This window comes from Branchiostoma belcheri, unplaced genomic scaffold, assembly GCF_001625305.1.
Source record: "Branchiostoma belcheri isolate BF01 breed outbred unplaced genomic scaffold, Haploidv18h27 scaffold57, whole genome shotgun sequence".
Classification (NCBI taxonomy): Eukaryota; Metazoa; Chordata; class Leptocardii; order Amphioxiformes; family Branchiostomatidae; genus Branchiostoma; species Branchiostoma belcheri.
In genome coordinates, this window is record NW_017804209.1 from 1,932,328 (window position 1) to 1,950,602 (window position 18,275).

General features: G+C 41.2%; 2 protein-coding genes and 1 long non-coding RNA gene across 3 annotated transcripts in view; 2 read left to right on the forward strand and 1 right to left on the reverse strand.

Moving 5' to 3' along the window:
* LOC109481663 (serine/arginine repetitive matrix protein 2-like) overlaps window positions 1-2,125 on the reverse strand; it is a 17,676-nt gene extending 15,551 nt beyond the window's left edge. Inside the window, exon 1 of the mRNA XM_019784241.1 lies at window positions 1,973-2,125. The gene's annotated coding sequence lies outside the window, so the exon portion shown is untranslated. The remainder of the gene's footprint in view (window positions 1-1,972) is intronic.
* Window positions 2,126-2,399: 274 nt separating this feature from the next.
* On the forward strand, window positions 2,400-6,604 carry LOC109481738 (uncharacterized protein ENSP00000372125 homolog). Its single transcript, XM_019784330.1, has 6 exons — window positions 2,400-2,556; window positions 3,273-3,367; window positions 3,737-3,882; window positions 4,116-4,258; window positions 4,502-4,727; window positions 5,329-6,604. The coding sequence occupies exons 2-6, from the start codon at window positions 3,280-3,282 to the stop codon at window positions 5,641-5,643; spliced, it is 918 nt and encodes a 305-aa protein (XP_019639889.1). The 5' UTR covers window positions 2,400-2,556; window positions 3,273-3,279; the 3' UTR covers window positions 5,644-6,604.
* Window positions 6,605-7,447: 843 nt separating this feature from the next.
* On the forward strand, window positions 7,448-17,520 carry LOC109481742. The gene is made up of 3 exons (XR_002140927.1): window positions 7,448-7,693; window positions 16,327-16,360; window positions 17,396-17,520. It is a non-coding gene; the product is annotated as an uncharacterized LOC109481742 (long non-coding RNA).
* Window positions 17,521-18,275: the final 755 nt, after the last annotated feature.

Consider the following 18,275-nt stretch of genomic DNA (forward strand, 5'->3'; position numbering starts at 1 on the left):
AAACCACTAAGCTCAGCGCCGGCAAGACTGCAACGGATGCTACTGAGGTTACAGAAGTACGACCTGGTAGTGCAGCACAGACCTGGCAAGGATATACCAGTAGCCGACGCTCTGAGCAGGCTGTACCTGGAGGAGACTGACGACATGTCAGAAACATTCGAGGCACAAGTGCACATGGTGACAAGCAACCTGCCTGTGTCCTCACGGAGGATGGAAGAAGTCCGCCGAGAAACAAGAGAAGACTCACAGTTAGTCACTCTCAAAGGCACCATCAAAGAAGGATGGCCCGACACGAAAGACAAGTGTGACCCGCAAATCGCAGAATACTGGAACCACCGGGACGAGCTGACCGTCCATGATGACGTGATCTTCAAAGGGCAGAAGATCTTGGTTCCAAGGTCAATGCGAAAAGAGATGCTAGGCATCCTGCATGAAGGTCATCTGGGTCAAGAAAAGACAAAGGCAAGAGCCCGAGACATACTGTTCTGGCCAGGCCTAAACGCCCAGATTGACGAGAGGATCCAGAGATGTGCAGTATGCCAGGAACATCGATCCTCCAACGTGAAAGAGCCAATGACGCCACATCCGGTCCCGCAGAGGCCGTGGCAGAAAGTTGCAACAGACCTGTTTCACTGGGACGGGAAAGACTTCATACTGATTGTGGACTACTACAGCAAAGTACATAGAAATCCACAAACTGGAGCGCACCCGATCCACAGACGTGATAATAAAGCTGAAGAAAACATTCGCAACACACGGAATCCCGGAGGAAGTCATCAGTGACAACGGACCGCAGTATGCGAGTGAAGAGTTTGCAAGATTCGCGCAAACGTGGTCGTTCACACACACCACGTCAAGCCCGCACTATCCTCAGTTAAACGGACTGGCTGAGAGAGCTGTGCAGACCATGAAACGCCTGTTACAGAAGGCGAGAGCGGATAACAAAGACCCGTTTCTCGCACTGCTGGAGTACAGGAACACTCCAGTAGACAACACACTACCGTCGCCGGCACAACTCCTGATGAGTCGAAGATTGCGCACGCGCCTGCCGACGACAAACGAACAGCTGACGCCAAAGATTGTCAACCACGAAAACGTGCGACGACAGCTAGAGCAGAAGCAACAGCGTCAGAAGACGCAGTACGACAAGTCCAGCCGACCTCTCCCACCGATATCACCTGGAGAAGAAATAAGGCTACAGCAGCAAAACAAGAAGTGGACACCTGCTACAGTTATCCAGCAGACAGAACAACCCAGATCATGGCTAGTAGAAACGCCAGACGGTGTGCAATATCGGAGAAACAGAAAGCACCTACAGAAGACAAAGGAATCCACCGTTGACACCGGCGAGGATCCAGCGGTCAACGAGTCTCCAACACCAGTCCCGAATGACACTGCAGCACAACCGTACATCACCCGATCTGGAAGAGCTGTGAAGCCACCCGTGAAATTGGACTTGTAAGATTTAAAGTTGACAGAACAAACCGGAAAACGGACTGTGATTCTGGACTACGATTATGGACTTGAAGAAGTTAGCAAAGCAGCAAGTAGCAGTAATGCATGCCAAACAATTAACCTTTTAAACAAAGGGGGATGTTGTGATATTAAGCAAAGTTAGACGACACCCCTCTAACTCTCTGTGATAGACTAGTCCATATCTGAATATTAAGTAGCTCAGTCTAGTAGAGTAACCCCAGACTCTAGTTCCTTCTCTTTCTGCCTGGACTCCAGACTGAGCACATCCACGTTTGTACCGTTACTAACCCTTCCGGATTAAAGCATCTAAAACGGCAACTCAAGGTCTCTGTCCAAATCCACTGTCGAGTTCAAAGAGTACAGAAAAAAATAATTCACGTCACAATATACTACATATGAAAACTATGATCATAACGTTATAGTATGATAGTATGAGTGTATTTTACTCTACTAAAAAAACACCCTGAAACCCCTCCGTATACCGGCCCAGCCGTACCTGAGCGAGTGTTCCGTGCTGTGAGAGAGTTCCGGGGTTATTCCGTGCTGATCTGGCGAGGTTAGGCTCCAACAGGCGGCTGACAGACCAGATAAAACTCACACGTCCATCACCGCTGATCACAACTCACAACTCACTTGTAAACATCACGGAACCAACATGGCGGGCAGAACATCGGCTCTTCCGACTATTAAACTTCCTCCCTACCATGGTCTAATATAAACGTCTTTTTTTAAGAATAGTACCTTTTGAGACCAAACAAAAACTTTCTGAACAAAACAATACTATATTTTAATGCCTATTTTATCCTTAAAATGAATCTAATTGCTGTAATTTTGCAAAAACTGCGTAAAACTACCCAGTAAAGGTCCGCGGCGGGAGGATACTGAAACAGCTAATTGGCAGTAAATATTATGATGAGGCGTTGTCATGGCGACGGGCCGGACGCGGTGCCGAATCCAACATGGCGGCGTAGCAGCTGGGAAACGGCGATTTCTGCTAGTTTCTTTGATTTTCCTGCATGAAATGTTTAGTTCTTTGTAGTTTCTGTTGCGGTAGCTGATTCTTCAAGAGGCACACTTCAGGTTGGTCATTTCTTAGGTGTTTTTTTTCTGTTAGAAAGTATATATATGATGTTCAAAGCGCTGACATTATACACACAATTTGTGTTGTGCGGTTTGATTCTCTTTTCGAAACTTTCCGTACACTTGGATTTGCATTCTTTTCTTCATGTCTGTTGCGGTATATAAAAATGAAGTAGTTACAGCAACTGTCATCCATAAACAATTACCAACCCGTACACTCATCGCAGACAGACAGCAAACAGCCTTAAGAGTGAAAACAGCGCTTTGGTGTATCAGATGTCGCTGGTCTTAATGGTTCGTGGACAGACGATAGCCTGAACTGAAGTGGCTCATGGAGTTAGAATAACTCTATGAGTAGCCCAAGTGTTATAAAGTACAGTAGAGTAGGTCTCTCCGCTAGTTGCCTACCACCTGGGCCTCTTTAGGTACCAAACATACATCACCTACAAACCATCGAACAAAACAAGTTGTATTTTCTGTAACCCCCTTTAATGCAAATTAAAGTGTAATGGTGGTAATTGTGATATGTTAATTCTGCCTGCTGTTTTACTTAATAGCCGTCTGAATTGCTGTCTGTCTCTTTTTGAACCTCCTTTCTGTCAGACAGTCTGCACCATGCCAATCCAAGGAGGTTCAAAACCTCCTTGGCCAATCCGAAGCCTGACCATTGCTTTAATTTTGCCCATGTCTAACCTGATCTGTCTGTTGTTTCACAGCTGTGTGATGTTAGCAGTTCGCACCATGCCAGCCCGAGGCCCGACCATCGCAGAGCGGGAAAACCTGGCCCACATCCCCACACCCAGCCGCTCAGGTGAGTACCAGGGTTGTCGTGGAGACTAACTATCATGCTGGAATCTTATCTAATTTTTAGAACCCTATGCAATAATGTTGGTAGATATCTTTTGTCTTTCGTAGCTAAATATTTAAGTTCTTTACATTGTTATCTTGAAAGTTCATCTGTGTTAGTAGAAGTCATTATGATCAAGATTGAACTGTGATTGCCAACACAACAAAAATTGGTCTCACCTAAATTTTTGACTGTACAACTCCAGTCTTTGTCAAAGAATGAGCAATAAGTTGTACTGTCAAAAATTTGGGTGAGTCCAATTTTTGTTGTGTTGGAAATTTTGATCCTTTACATTGTGTTTGTGAATTACATGTAAGATGTTATCTGGCGCAGGATTCACTCCTCGACCAATCCAGAGGCTGGCCACCATCAAGCCGCCGAGAACGGCCACCAACATCGAAATCAACCACAAGCTGAGGACTTCGGTAGAGGAGTCCACACCGAGATTCGAACCCCCACCCACGTTCCATCTATGGCAGGTACGTCAATGTTCACAGTGAAGAGCAATTAGAGATAGAGATAATTTCAGTTTCAGTTTATTGAGGGCCTGCATGGGGGGTAGTGATTACAAATTACACAAAATTTTCGCCGCTGATTATAGGAATTATGTTAAATTCTCAGAGCTGATTACGACTTTACTCTGATCCAGTGTGTGTGTTTGTGTGTGTGTGTGTGTGTTTATAAAGTTGACGTACTATGTCTGTATTTACAGGAGGTAGGCTGGCATGAGCCCATGATGCCCCCTAAGCAGGCGCGGGACTACAACAGTAACGTCTGGCGGAACTTCACGGCTCTCCATGGCTACCATCTTCGCGCCACGCCCAAACAGGGGCTAAACGACACGGTGGCTGCTATGTAGGTTTTTGTTTCTTTATGTTTATGTATATTAGGAACTCCAGTAGTAAAAAAAACAACAGTTCAGTACCATGGACAGCTCTAGAATCTGAATCTGAATCGCAGTGACTTTAGCACCAAGGACAGGTCTCGTATTTGCTTTTTTTTCTTCATTTTTCTGAATTTATGTTAATATCCCGACACTTAGCACTAATAGATAACACAACTTGATACCAATAAACCTGACCCAACTACTGTTTGCAGGTACCCGATCAACCTGCCGCGAGCGTCATACATGGGAAGGAACACGTTTGCTAAGTACGTGGCGGAGAGCCGTGCGATGGTGCGTGACCCGGGTCAGCGGCGGGACGTTGTGCTGAAGCTGCAGCAGCAACTGGACGAGTTCCAGCGACTCCGCATCGAGAGCGAGGCGCGCCGACCGCCCGTGGACGAGCTCGGGCGCATCCTCCCGCCAGAGGCATTCAAACAGGTAACATCACTTTTAGTCTTTTACATTGTGTACTATATTTACATTGGACGAACTTGGGCGCATCCTGCTGCCCGAGGCATTCAAACAGGTAACATTGCACGTAGTCTTTTTCCGGGAAGCGACGTTTCCAGGAAGCGACTTTTCCAGGAAGTGACTAAGTAGCCTGTCAGTCAGGATGTATGGATCTGTGTAAGCGTACAACATTCCGTGCTCAACTTTATTTATCACCTTAAAGAAGAAAAGCATGCTTATGAAGACAGTTCCTGGAATTTACTGAAGTAAAGACACAGAGTCTCTGTAAACATTTGGCACCGGAAGCGTGCGTACTCCAGTGGTTAGAGAGCGACCCTGCCTCTGGACTAAGAGGTTGGGAGTTCGAATCCCTGCTTTTGTTGCTCACCCGACATGCACGCTACTGTTTAGGGTTAGGACGGGATGCTAAAAGCTGTGGTTCACTGTTCAAAATGTGCTTGTCAAAAAAATACTGTACATTATTAAGCGTCTGTCTTCTCTGTCACGACCAGTGGGAGAGTAGCTGACTTCAATGAGCTGAACTGGTTCGAGATCTGACGATCAGTTTTTGTGACTTTCTTTCCAACAGTACCCGCGGCACGTCGACCCGACCTCGACCTCTAACCCCACGACCCAGAGCATCTACGACTCGACCCTGCGGACCTACACGCGGCAGCACCCGGGAACGCGCATGGGAGACTCCCCGGGAACACGGATGGGAGACCCTCGCAGCGAGACGTCTGCGGGAACCGGTTTGCGCCGCGCGCCGCTGGTCACGAAGCTGGCGTACAGCCAGAACAACCCGCAGTACAGCAAGGTCATGGAGGAACAGAAACTCATCCTCGAGTGGAAAAAGGCAAAAAGGGAGGCTGAAAAGGACGCACGGACTGCCAAACTCTTATAACTGCGAAACTTTTGTAACTGTATATTTTATCACATATCGTAGAAAAGTTGACATACATTTTAAAGACAGTTTATTTCTTGTACAAAAACTCATCATGGAGTGGAAAAAGCTAAGAGGGAGGCTGAGAAGGATGCAGGGACTGCAAAACTACTATAACTGAAAATATCTTATCACATATCTTGACATACATTTTAACGACAGTCTATATCTTGTACAAAGTGGGAAAAAAACTCATCCTGGAGTGGAAAAAAGCCAAGCAGGAGGCGGAAAAGAATGCACGACTGCTATTATAATTGCGAAACTTTTATAACTGTAGATTTACTAATATTTTATCACTGTGACATATCTTTGAAAAGTTAAAAATGTTTTTTTTTAAGTTTATATCTATGTACAAAGTGGGAAAAAATGTAACTATGCATTGAGCTATCGAGTTTGGAATGGATGGCTCTGAAGCTTAGTTTTTTCTTGCAGTTCTTCTATCTAGTATATGATGTCGTTTCTGAATTCTATAGATGAAATAGATGATGATATTTATGCCTATCCTGCTGAACATTCCAGTTTTCAAAATCATGTTTTTATAAATATATATAATAAAATGTATCAACAAAAATGACACAAAATAAGGTGAAATGTTTAAAGTGTGTTTTTACAGGGTAGGTAAAGACTGAGGATTCAACGCTTCAACTTTAGTCAGGAGTGTGTATCAGTTGTAAATCTTCATTGTACTATGCAGATTCTATTAGTATGTCTTAACTATGAAAGTTATGGTAGTGTTTATAATGTGATTCAATGATATATGATCAATATTCTAATAACTGAAACTCTGACATATCATATCGTATGACTTTCTAGTTTTAACATATCTAATGAAAAGATTTCACTGTTTGAATTTTACTATACTTGATTATGATGGTGTAAAGACAGTTGCATCAGATCAAGATCACCATGATTCTGTAAAATTGCCAGAATTCAATGGTATTTAAAAAGAATAAAAAGTAATTTTTGCAATTTCATTTTATTCTTCTTCTCATGTAATATTCAAAGTAATTATCTTTTTTTAACTCTCTCGTCTGATGTTGCAAAAGCACTCTTGGGAACTTTCTCTAGTCAACACCCACTACCCTTGGGTGCCACATGGCTGCAGAAATCCTAATGACCGCCAGAGGTCCCCACTGCACTGCACTGCACTAGTAACTTATCTCCTACTTGTAAACCGAAGGTTCTAAACATTTGGAATGGTATATGATAGAACTAGATGACAATTAAGGAAAAAGAATCACATTAATTGTTATGTTTTGCACAATTAATTTGTTGATTATATTTCTTAATCATTAATGGTAGTTTGAAAGTAGGGAAGGTTTTAGAAATTAACAAATTAAATCGTGTTATTTTCTATTAATCTCCATCCCTGGTGGGTACTAAAAGACTCCTTACACATACATTTCTAATGTATCAGCACCGAATTTCATGGATTGAACGTGATCTGAGGTTGTCATGGCAACGGCGCTATGAGAAATGTCGTCTGCAACAAGAAATTTGAACCCGCATCAGATATTCGTATCTGCATACGAATGACGTGCTTTTGAAAAGCCCAAGTTTCGGTGTTTTTATTACATAATGAATGATATTCATCAATTTTATCCCAAAGTTAACTACAAAAGAACCCAATAGATAGTTTTTTTCTTCCATAGAATACTTTCTTTCTTCAGATTCTGTCCTATATTTTCAGCTAACCCTACCCTACCAGTACCAACCTTGATGCGAATGTGGTGGTGCGGAACGTGCGGCTTACTTTACTCCGACAATAGAACCCGCCTTCCCCACAGTCCAGGTGAACTAACACACCTCCGGCCGGTATTTAGAGGTCACCAGCTCCTCAAGGCGCCACAAACACTTCTTTAAGGCCGCTTTCAAGACTTCTCGGAGTAGAAAGGCGCCGGTGAGCTAGCAGGGTCCCGGGAGAGTTGGATAAGAAGCCTGGCGGCAAGTTTGTGCCGATTGTTATCAGATGGCGGAAGCCAGGCTGGACGCGGAAGTAGCTGACATTCTGGTGAGTTTTACCTGCAAATTTTCCAAACCTGCGTCTAAATGAAAGGTTTTCTCTTTGTGGTTCCTGTTTTTTAGATCGGTATTTTATTTAGCATTTCTATGAGTACGTCCTGACAACTGACAATGTCGGTATGACTCGCTTCACCAGTATTTCTGATAATGACATTTTATAATATCGCTGAAGTGAAGAATATAATCCATATACGGCTTATACAAGAGTTACCCCGCCCCCCTCCCTCCTCTTGGGTGTTATTTTTTAGGGTGTAGGTTTAACTACTTTACGTTTTGCTTTGTGGCTGGGAAGATTTAGATGTTGGTTCAGAAGTTTGGCCCCCAAATTTAGTGGGAAGATATGAATAATTATTGTTGACATGTTACTAGTACATATATGTGGTGATATTTTGTTACAAGATAAAAGTAACAGGATTGATGATAATAAAGAAAAAGGAAATTTAACAGATTTGTAGAAGAATTTTTCGCAGAATGATCACTAGACCAGGATTAGATGACGTGTCCCGTTGTGTTTGTACTTACTAGTTGCTATACACTCACTTCCTACATATTTCCTATATAACATCACAACCAGTTCCCCCCCTAAATATTTAGTATTTCTCAAAGAAAAAATTATCCATGATCAGCTTTAACTTGATAAAAAAATTGACAATTGTCTACAGGAAAGCAGTTGGTTCTTACAAGTCAGACATTTTGAAAGGACAGAGGTGGAACAAATCTGTTTTGGTGCGTCTCTAAAGTCAACAAAAGGACGTGTCCCAAATAGCTCATCTTTCACAAAACCCACATTGTTTCAGGAACGCTTCTATCTAGTACATGCAGGAGAAAAATGGGAAAATTGCAGATCTTTGTCGCCAGAACTGTACAGAACGTCTTGATTTGATTTGAAGCAAAACAAAAGTGTTGTTACGTCTGTATAGTCAACAGTCCGGCGTGTTTACATCAGTGACATCATCAGGTGGCACCACCAGGCATGACTCATGTCAGGTGAACAGGAGTATAAAAGAACCAGAGGTCACGGGTTCCAATCTGCACGAGCAGATTTACTGGTCCTGGGTTCTTATCCCAAGATTTTGTAAATGTGATCTGATTTATTTGGATGGGAATTTAAAAGATTAATGAGAAAGGAGTTACTGCTAGTAAAAAAAAGGAATTTCTGTCAGACCAATGATTATTGATATAGCGGTGAAAAGATGTATTTGATATTGTGATGACCTCTTGTAAGTTGGCCTAGAGGTGACTTTTGGTAACATTTCAGAATCGAAGTAGGCGACTTAGCAAATGTTAAAAATCTTTTCTAAAGGTGAGATATTTAGAAAGAGAAATAATTAAAAGTGCATCTGTACAAATTGTAAGGAGGAATGAAGACAGTGATCTGCCTTAAGTTAAAAGTTAATATCAAGGTGCTAACCTATACCCAGACAGAAACGTATTTAAGTGTTTTGCCAAGTGAGTGGTGCGTCTCAAGTAGTAGTAGTAGTAGTAGTAAGCCTTTATTTAAACTCGAAAGCTTGTTCGGTTACAAATGACCGCTTTTCAACAAGGTTGAGGGTGAGGGCGGGGTCACGGATTACAAATCAAACAAAATATAATACAAAATCAAAACAAAGTGCAAATCAAAATATAATACAAAAATAAATAATAAATCATCAGTCCGTTATGTCTGGCTGCTACTGTTGTGTAACTTTTTTGTCTTGAAGACTGAATCCCCCAGCCTGACACCTGAGTCGGTGGGTACTTAAGAAAGGAACATACTTAAGGAATGTTACTTAAGGACCGGCGAGTCTTTCAGCCCACCTGAGAACCAGGCCAAGTGTCCCCACCTGTCCTGTAAGGGGGGGGGGGTTCCATCGGGTATAATTACTACAGAATCTGGAACAATATACATACAACTTTCTTATTTTTGATATTACTAATGGCTTTGTGGTCTGGTGGTAAACAGAATTTCATGTCTGGTCACCAGTATGTCTCTAAAGATGCACCAAGCAGATGGAGGGTTTCAGGTAGCAGGCTTTACACTCTTTTTTCTATACTTGAACTGAAAGGAGAGAGAAAACAAAAAGTGATTCAGAAAGATGAATGTTAGATTGTACTGCCTTCTTATATAATCCTTTTTCTCAATCTTAGAAAGTTAGAAACATAATGTGTGAACGGAGTCTTATATAATTATTTTAAGCATGTGATGACTGGAACAACCTGTTCTAAAGAAGTTACAGAAGCTGGCAATTTATACACTACTCCATCATTCAGAGTTAGGCTGCCATCTCAAACTGTCGTCTTAACCTGTGCAGGCAATAATGTCAGACTAGTGAAAGTCTCCGTCTTTAAAGATTACTCAGTAATTGAATGTGATGGTGAATGCAGAGCCTTTGAGGCCAGTTGCAGGTTTTGTTATTGTATATACATGTACAGTCTACTGGGTACATGTTCACCTTTGTGCACCCAAACTTTGCTTTTGAGCTGTGCACCCAATTGTTTTCGTGGGTACACCTACCTGAGTGCACCCAAATATTTTTGTAAGTTTACATAATGTAAACTATATACCAGTATACAGTATATTCTTAACATCTACATATGTCAGAAAAATAATCAAGTCTTTGCTGTATAAGATTATTTCATATGGCACACCCAAATAATTTCCTGTGCACCCAATTTTGTTAGGTTGGGTGCACCTATTCCCAAAATGAATTTCAAGCCCTGAATCTGTTATTGATGCCACAATGAAGACCTGAGACAGCCTTAGAGACAAAAGATTTTTTTCTACCATTTGTATAATGTTTTAAATCCCTGAGGCAAGTGTTAACCTTTCCAACAGAAGATCTCTGCGCTGAAGGTACAATCTGACTCAAACCCGTCCATGCGGGACTCAAACCTGTGATAACCGTTTCTCCCAGGCAAGGCTATTAAAGTTAAGACTCGGCAGATCTCCTTTTCCAATCAGCCTGCCGTGTGAAGAATCCCCAGACGTGCGTTCAGGGGAGTTTAATTGGAATGCCAGCGTGCATCACGCTCAGACAATTCCACGCTATACCTGAAAATTGAATTTTTTTTCTAGATACTGTATTGCCAGAATTGTGTACTGACTTACAATGTAAGAATATTTGATCTTGATTGTTAGTACGGATACCTCAATGCCACAATAGGCCACTCTGACCAGGGCTCGAAATACTGGGTGCATGTGCACCTTAGTGTACCCAAATTTGGAGTATTACACGTCCTATTTTATTACAGTCCATGCTCTGCCTCTCTTAAAGGTCCCGAAGGCCGTTTCTTTAAGAAGCTGTCTGAACTGTTTAATGTAACCCTTTCTACTAGTAAATATATCAGATACATGATCACAAAACAGTGTCAACAGGAGATGAATAGTGTCAGTTTATCAGCCATGTTTTAAGGTCAGATAAGAATCAACTTCGTATAATTCAGGTGCAAATCTTGTACACATATTTTTCTTTGCTGGATGTTTTCCTAGACCACTGAGTGTTTATAATAAAAAAGCCCTTGAGATAATCAGTAACTAAACTCTTTATATAGTTCAGTTTAGTCCACATTACTCCCACCTTCTGTGAACAATGAGACCCTGGTCAGGTTTTACCCCGACAGAACTCATCAATGTTTCATGTCTTCGCTGCAGACAACACAAAAGGACACATGAATATTTCATGTTCTCCGGACAGGCAAATCTGTTATGTCAGTTTGGACAGTCTTCAGAGTAAAGCACAGGGTTTTATAGATGGGTCTTCAGAGTGTAGGCTGGGTTTTTTTATTAGCCTCTACCAGGCCTTTCAACGGGAATACGGATTGTAGCATTTCGCAAAAAGGAGAGTAAAATTAGCCAGGGGAGTCCGGCCGTGGAAGTTTCTTTCTGGCCAGTCAAACCCCAGGCAAATATTCTCTTATATAGCCAGCATAGTAAGACTGGTAGAGACAGTAACTTTTTTCTGGCCATTTAATAGGGTGGGTGATTTACTGGTAGTTGGACTTGCCAGGATGGGAACAGAATTTTTATATATTAAAAATAATAGAATATTTTGTTAAATTTAATAAAACCATTGATTATGTATGCAATTCTTTAGCACACCATGATTTTCTAAAAAAAAATGTATTTTGAGTTTGAAATGGAGTATTAGCACCTCTTAACATACAGGGTCTAATACAGGGACTTCATTAGTGTAATCTGTATGGGTATCTTTACTATCTGTATTAGTAAATAATTATAGCCGGTATAATAACATGGCATGGCAGCAGCTGGTTATATTACACTGTACAACTGTCACAGACTCGCCTCTGTGCATTCTAACTGCAGTGTGCATTTTAACAGTGTGCATTAGTGCCATATACTGGTATCTGGTTTTTCATATGCTTGAAAGAGTCTCAAGTATAATCATGACTCTACTTCATTATCTACTGTAACAGTGATTACTGGTCTCAGAGATACAGGATAGGATCTAAAATGTTCAGTCAATTTACTGCAAGTTTTTAGCTCAGCGACATAAGATACCTACACGTACATGTAAGGCCTTCAGGCAATTTATTGCAAGTTTTTAGCACCAATGTTCTGAGTGGCAGTTTGTTCTACAGTATTAAAGCTAAAGTGTAGCGTTCTGGAGTTTTGTTTTCAGCCTGTTTGTGACCTGGAGTTCAATAACCTAGTATATGGAACTACAAATAGAGTCTACTTAATGTTAACGTTGTAGCTATTGTCAACTGACATCAGCACACAGTTCTACAGATTTAATACAGATCTATGATTTAATACCATTAGTTAGTAAAGGTACATGCATCTACACACATGTTCAGCTGTATGCAATGAGTACTGTCTGGTGTGTGAAAATCTCAGTTGACAATAGCTACAACATATAACAGACTCTATAATGACGTCAGCAGTGACCTTAATACATGAATCAGCTGACTGTTTATTGTTTTATATCACGTAAGCCACATAAACCTGGAGTCTTGTCAGATACTGTGTGAGTAAGGAACTGTTGGGTGGAGAATCAGTGCATCATTCTTTTTTTTCTATGGGCAAGTCTGATGGGTTCTTAAACAGCTCAAGGTGTGACTGAGACTTCTTAAACCCCAGCCCGATGTCTTTGCCTACTTGCTTCATCTTGAGTTGTTCTGTTGTCATAAGAAGTGAGTAATTCCAGGTGCCACGGCCGTATGGGCCTGCACGTCTCTGTGAAGCAAAGTAAAGGTATGCAGGACTGTATACGACGTACTGGGGGTGAAGTTTATGTTAGATTTACTTAGAACTGTTCAGGAACAAATTTGATTTTTCTATAAATAGTATAGTTTAATTCCGCAGGACTTTAGTACTGGCCTATTGGGGGTAAAATTAATGTTAGATTCACTTACTAGTAGATCTGCTCATGAACAAATTATTTGATTTTTCTATAGTACAATTCCTGTCTGTCTCCTCTATATCATAATTCCATATGCACACAAATTACATGGTATCATTTAGTGTCATTTGTACTTGTAGCTTTTCTAATCCTTACATTATTTCACTAAATCAAAAATATTTAAATGATTCAATTTTGTATAATATTTACATGAATTAAACATAGGGACTGGAAGATAGACTTGCCTATAATTTTTCCTTTTCCAAACTGACACAGAAGTGGTATAATTTATGCAGTACTTTATCTGATACAGAGCTGTGTGGACTGTAATAATAATTTTCCTGCCCTCTGTACAGAGTCATGTATCAAACCTGCCTAGCATGAACGTCATATGACCAGGCAGGGTTACATGAAGTGACCCAGACTATTGGATCTAGATAACGGCCTATTTGCCAGCTTAACGGAGCAATTTCAGCACTATAATGACTGTATCGGTACATGGGGCTGCCGGGTATGATTAGCTTGGAGCTTTAGAGTGAGTGTTATGAGATGCCTGAATGTGACTGTTCAAAAGGCCAAATTACATAGACGTGCCTGTATGTAGTGATAGGTGAACTGTTATTACTAAATGTCAATAAAAAAAAATTGTAGCAATTTAAAGAAACTTCAACTCTAATGTCTAATTGACAAGAAAGGATTAGATGCAACATGCATCCTGATGTGTGATTCTTCAAACCTAGTACCCCATTCTTTTTTACTGTTCTTACCCTTGTCCTGTGGGGCCATATACAATTTGTATGCGGGGTACACATTCATCTAGTATATAGTACCCTGTATATGTACAATTTGTGTGTATTTCTCGTGCAATGCATCACACTGCTGCAAATGCAACAACTGCAGAAGTAGCTACGTTGTTGCAGGCCAAAAAAGTCAAGGGTCTGTGACCTGAGTAAGACATCAAGTTATTAGAAAATATTGTGTAAAAATGCAGGCAGGACAAGGGTTTAAATCTTGGCCCAAAGGCACCATTTGGCAGTTTGCAGCTGATATGATGATATAACCCTACGTATGACGTACGCATTTGGCAGTTTGGTGCTGATATGATGTTGTTATAAGGTCCAGGGAAAAAATGTTGTGTTTCCTGTTTCAGTTCTGAAAAAATTAGGGTCGGTAAGTAGGTATCTTTTTTTCTTTCTGTTTTTATTAAACTTTCTTGATCTCTAGTGATCCAACTTATACAATGCAGTTCAACAAAGTAAAACTTGCATGACGATACTTATATTTTCAATGTCAATGTTGGAAAATGATTGTACAACGTTTCATTACTCAGATTTAAGATCATGGAGCTAGAAAAGGTCGATCAGCCCGTAAAATATGAGCGTCCCTCGCAGGGGCCCACCCCAAAAAAGGCCAGGGTCGGCAGGTTTTACTAAGTATCAGTCAGAAAACAGGAAACACAACATTTCTTCCCCAGGCCTAACCCTGTAACGTATGACGTACTCCACAGGAATCAATTTGCGATGTGAGGTGATGTGAGGCAATCCAGTTCTACTGTGGGAATTCTCCCTGCTGGTAATTTCATCTGCAGAATGACTCCCATTTCTCATCTGCCGTCTGCAATCTGAGACCAAATATCAGAGGGACGATTCCTCATGGCTGACTGAACAGATGAAACCTAAAATATATTCCTACTCTCCAAGCAGAGGTTGTGGGGGAATGATCGTTAGCTTTTTATATATGGCCGTTTTTTGTCCCGTCTGTGGCCGGTGACCTTCATTGGCTAATGCATACCGCATGGCCAATTTGATACTGTCTTTTTGCCACCGAGGGATCTGCTTGGAGATTAATATGTTCCCAAACAGGATGCTCTGGTGCTGGCAGGGTCGAACATTTTCACCTGGAATATGGCAAATTCTGTTGTTTCTATCTCCAGTGTGGGAAGAGGAAAGAATTGAAATGTTTTGTTTTTGTTAGATATTAGAGATAAATCACAACATTATACCATGTCCTGCTTGAGTTATCTCAATTCTATATAATGTTGTCAGCTAGTATTTAACTCAGACATTTGGGAGAATCTGAGTTTGAATGCTGAGGTCTGTTTTTAATGTCTGGGCCATTAATAATTTATGCACTTCTAACAGTTGACTACATAGCTCTTCTGTCTGTGATTCTGTGAAAACACAGATCCAAGTATAGCTGGAAGAACTTGAGCTTTTCAAAGGTTTCACCTGACAGAATGCACAATAAAGCTTAACCAGTTAAATTGGAGCAAATCTGCCAGTCTCAAAAGTAAACTAAAAAAAACAAAAACTCTAATAAAATATGCACCCTTCTATATGAATATGAATGTAACCAACATGATGAAATTTCCCTATGGTAACCTGGACTTGTGTAATGTTTGTGTTATGTCGTCTGTTAGAAACAGATTTATGATAGACTTTCCAATGAAAATTACCCTCTAGGTGTTAACTTGCAGTCCCATTCCTACCATTAACAGAGCTCCTCCATGCTATAGTTATTCTTACACCATTTTCCCCAGTCTTCAGAACTTTTAAAGTTTGTGCAGAGAGATTTGTGTATCTGATATACTTATTTAGTGGTTCTGAATTGTTGGTTGTTGTTCCCCCTGGGTCCTGTCCTTGGTGCTGATTTTTTTGTTCCATATGTGCAATCTGTGCTGTTTCTGTAGATAATTCTGCAGCTGATTTGACTTTTTCACTGTGATCACTTCATTCTCTATATTATCAATGATGTTATTACAATGATATGAGACTTAATCCGCAAAATCATGCTCCAAGTGTAATTACTTTTATAGTCAAAGATACTATTCGGTACAATACAGACAACTACTGTCTGGAAAAATTTATACTTCTACTACTACACTAGCTAAGTAATGAAATCAAAGTTCTTGTTATGTACGTTAAACAAATTTTTGATACCTTAACCCTGGATGAATTGCAACAGAATTTTGTGATTGCTACCTTTTAAAGCACCTAGATAGAATGGCATGTAGGGACAGTATCTAATGACGTATTTTGACCAATTGAACAAGGACAACAAAAACAACAACTGTTTACAAATCACACTTTATAACTAGTCCCACCTAGTCACTAACTCTGGGTGATTCTCTTCTCTTTCATATCAATCTAATGCACCAATGCATGGTGGGAAAATGACTGCTGATGACCGGTGATCCTTGCTTGTAATTCCTTGCCAATCCGCATGGTGGCACTGCTGCACTGCTCTTGCAATGCCTGTTGCTTGGGTGTGACTTATGCAGGCGGGTATGGCAGCCAAGCCGGCCAACATACCAGGTACACATCAAGCCAGACGAACTCTGTTTCCTGGACGACATCCAGACGGTTTTTCCTGGACTCTACTCATGGGTTCCTTTGCATTTGAAAAAAATAAGAAAAAAATTGTTCTTTCCAGTCAAGACAACTCATTTGACTCCTTTCGGCCAATTTCTTCTACTTTTTCAGTAAGTAAAATATGCTTAGCCTAGTAAAAACTGAAAATCAGCATATTGTACAGAAAAAAAGGAAAGAGAAAAAATTGCTTCATTGTAAAACAATGTCTTGGCCGTGATTTGCATGTTGTTGGTTAAAAAAATAAAGCAATATTTTTGCTTTTTACATCAAATTTCCCTTCACCCGTTGATGTCATCCATGAAGCTGAGTTAGTTTGGCCTGAGACTTGTGCTGTGGATTCTGTGTGTCTCTTTCCTCTCAGCTGACAGTGTCACTGATGCCCAGAGTAAATATCTGTGTTCTGATAATGAAGCACACAAACTGTTGCTGTACATGTAATTGCATGCTTTTGCACAAGGAGACTACATCTGACAAACTCTGACATTATAGGAAATATCGTACTGCAATTATCGTTGTTCCTGCCAGATGGCACCGACAGTCTTTCTTAGATGTCCATCGGCATTTGCCAAATGCCACCCTTTTCTGTCAGTAGCAGTTTTCTCAGTACATTCAGTGTGTGGTTTGGTGATATCATTCTTAATGATTTAAGAATTAACACTGAAAACTGAAGACAAAACCACCAATCTTGGCAGCACAACCTTGATACTAGGTTTCATTCTTTCCTACTGATAAGCTTTCCCAAACGTTTGATTGGAAATTCCAGGGTATGAACTTGTTTAGAGTTAAAACTTTAGATCCAGCAAAAAGTTCTCTCACCTAGAGCTTTTGGGTCAGTATACTGAGGCCAGAGTGGCTGGTCGAAAGCTCTAGGTGAGAGTAACTTTTTTTGTGTTGGATCAAAAGTTTTAATTTTAAACATGTAACTACCAACACAGATGAACTTTCATGAACTTATTTTTTTGTTTTTTTCCCCCTCAGAAATCAGCGTAGACAAAGTCCACGCCCATTCTCCCGGCAGTCGAAGGGCAAAGAAGATGGGAACTCCAACCTTTGACCGGGACACGCCCGTCCTGTCACTCACTCCGCTCAGGGGCAGCCCAGCGTCAGGTAGGTCAACTCTGACCTCTGAACTGTGAACTCTGAACTGTGACCTCTGACATTTTCACAGGGCATGGATGGATGGATGGATGGATGGATGGATGGATGGATGGATGGATGGATGGATGGATGGATGGATGGATGGATGGATGGATGGATGGATGGATGGATGGATGGATGGATGAATGGAAGGATGGATGGGTGGAAGGATGAATGGATGGATGGAAGGATGGATGGATGGATGGATGGATGAATGGATGGGTGGGTGGATGGATGGATGGATGGATGGATGGATGGATGTAAGGATGGATGGATGGAAGGATGGATGGATGGATGGATGGGTGGGTGGAAGGATGAATGGATAGAAAATAGATATGTTGATGAATAAGTGACTAAAAGAATGACCTTGTATATTGTTTGAAAGAATACTGTAGAACAACATTTCCAGACCTGCCATTCTGAGGCTGCAGCAACTTCCTGCACCGTACCAGTCAGGTGAGCAACTCTCAACTTTCTAACCACACCACACACACCTCTACCTACCTCTTAGAAGGCAGTGTCAGGTCTGACCTGAGGTCTTGGTTTGGTGAGATTGAAACCCACAGCTTCTTGGTTTCTTTGCTGAGATTCCAAGAGTCAAACCCCCACCCTTCTGGTCTGGGATCAGTGTAGGGTCAATACAGGCCTCACTCCTGAACCAGCTGGAGCAGAACAAACACAGAACAGCCGTCCTCACCCCCCCCCATATAAGTGCTCTCAC